Raw genomic sequence first — 1,508 nt, 5'->3', positions numbered from 1 at the left:
CACCACATAGACCCCTCTATATAGGCCTGACTGCGCAATCATCCATAACGAAGGGATTGACCAGACTACGATCAGTTCTCTATTTCACTAAAGACATGCAATGTTGCGGGAGCGTGTGATTTGAATTACAATATGTCACAGAGAGAGAGAGAGAGAGAGAGAGAGAGAGAGAGAGAGAGAGAGACAGAGAGAGAGAGAGAGAGAGAGAGACAGAGAGAGAGAGAGAGAGAGAGAGAGAGACAGAGACAGAGAGAGAGAGAGAGAGAGAGAGAGAGAGAGAGAGAGAGAGAGACAGAGAGAGAGAGAGAGAGAGAGAGACAGAGAGAGAGAGAGAGAGAGAGAGAGAGACACAGAGAGAGAGAGAGAGAGAGAGAGACAGAGAGAGAGACAGAGACAGAGAGGGTGGTCTCCCTCTCTCAAAACTCCAATGCCTTTTAGCCCGGTTAAAGTAAAGCCACGGGGACCAGAGAGGGGGTTGGGGAATAATATCCTAGCTGTCTCTCTCTCTCTCTCTCTCTGCTTTCCTTACCTATTTTTATTTTGACGCTTTGGAAAACCCGTAGTCCTTCCTCTTCGACCGCCATGCTCGCGGCTCCTCTCTTTTACCTCTCGCCTTGTGGATAGAGTCTTTGCTCCACGGTGATCGGGACTCGCGTGTGTGTGTGTGTGTGTGTGTGTGTGTCGGGTTTCTCCGGCAGTCGAGGGAGGCAGGTCTAGTCCAGTTCAAAGGGAGGTGTATCTGTGTGTTGTCTGTATGGGTATATATATATATATATATATACGGTTATGCTTCCCGGACAGCGGACAGCTGCGTTCTCCTTCACCCAACCGCTGCTACGAGACACTGGCAGCTCAAACCAGAGCAACGCGTCGAGTGGGCGGGACCTCCACCTTCTCTTTCAGCTGATTGACTGTCAGCGGGCTGATGTCATACAAAGGGGGACGGGCTAGATTAGTCGACGAATGCGTGTTGCTCCAAAGAGGGGGGTGGCACAAGGCGCACTGTAACCGAATTGGTCCAAACTGACTTGGAGTCTATCCTGATTGGTTTTATACCTATAAACATCGACGAGTGCGGGTGAGAAAAACATTGTCAAAGATTCCAAGAAAACATCAAACTGGTTTTTAGCTTTGTGCGGTTGACTCGAATTGGTGACATGGACAAATCCGATTAGGTCATAATGAACCCAAAGGGGCGTAGGTTTGACTAGATGACGAACTAATCCTTGCATTTACATTTTAGTCATTTAGCAGACGCTCTTATCCAGAGCAACTTACAGTAGTGAATGCATACATTTCATTTATTTTCATGCATTTTTTTTATTTTTTTTTGTACTGGCCCCCGCATGGGAATCGAACCCACAACCTTGGCGTTGCAAACACCATGCTGGCGTTGCAAACACCATGCTCTACCAACTGAGCCACACGGGAAAGGGTGTATAAACCCCATTAGTTGCCTGCATCCATGTATAAACAAGACAAGATAGACTCCAAGCCGGGTTTGGATC

General features: G+C 47.9%; 1 protein-coding gene across 2 annotated transcripts in view; it reads right to left on the bottom strand.

The window, feature by feature from the left end:
• rasa3 (RAS p21 protein activator 3) overlaps nt 1–851 on the bottom strand; it is a 112,954-nt gene extending 112,103 nt beyond the window's left edge. For both annotated transcript variants that reach the window (XM_045699642.1, XM_045699643.1), the window contains exon 1: nt 530–851. In XM_045699642.1, the coding sequence (XP_045555598.1) occupies nt 530–584 (55 nt within the window). In that variant the 5' untranslated portion in view covers nt 585–851. The remainder of the gene's footprint in view (nt 1–529) is intronic.
• Nucleotides 852–1,508: the final 657 nt, after the last annotated feature.

Source organism: Salmo salar, chromosome ssa17, assembly GCF_905237065.1.
Source record: "Salmo salar chromosome ssa17, Ssal_v3.1, whole genome shotgun sequence".
Classification (NCBI taxonomy): domain Eukaryota; kingdom Metazoa; phylum Chordata; class Actinopteri; order Salmoniformes; family Salmonidae; genus Salmo; species Salmo salar.
Note: the sequence above shows the minus strand (reverse complement) of the source record. Positions and strands in the feature narration are given on the sequence as shown.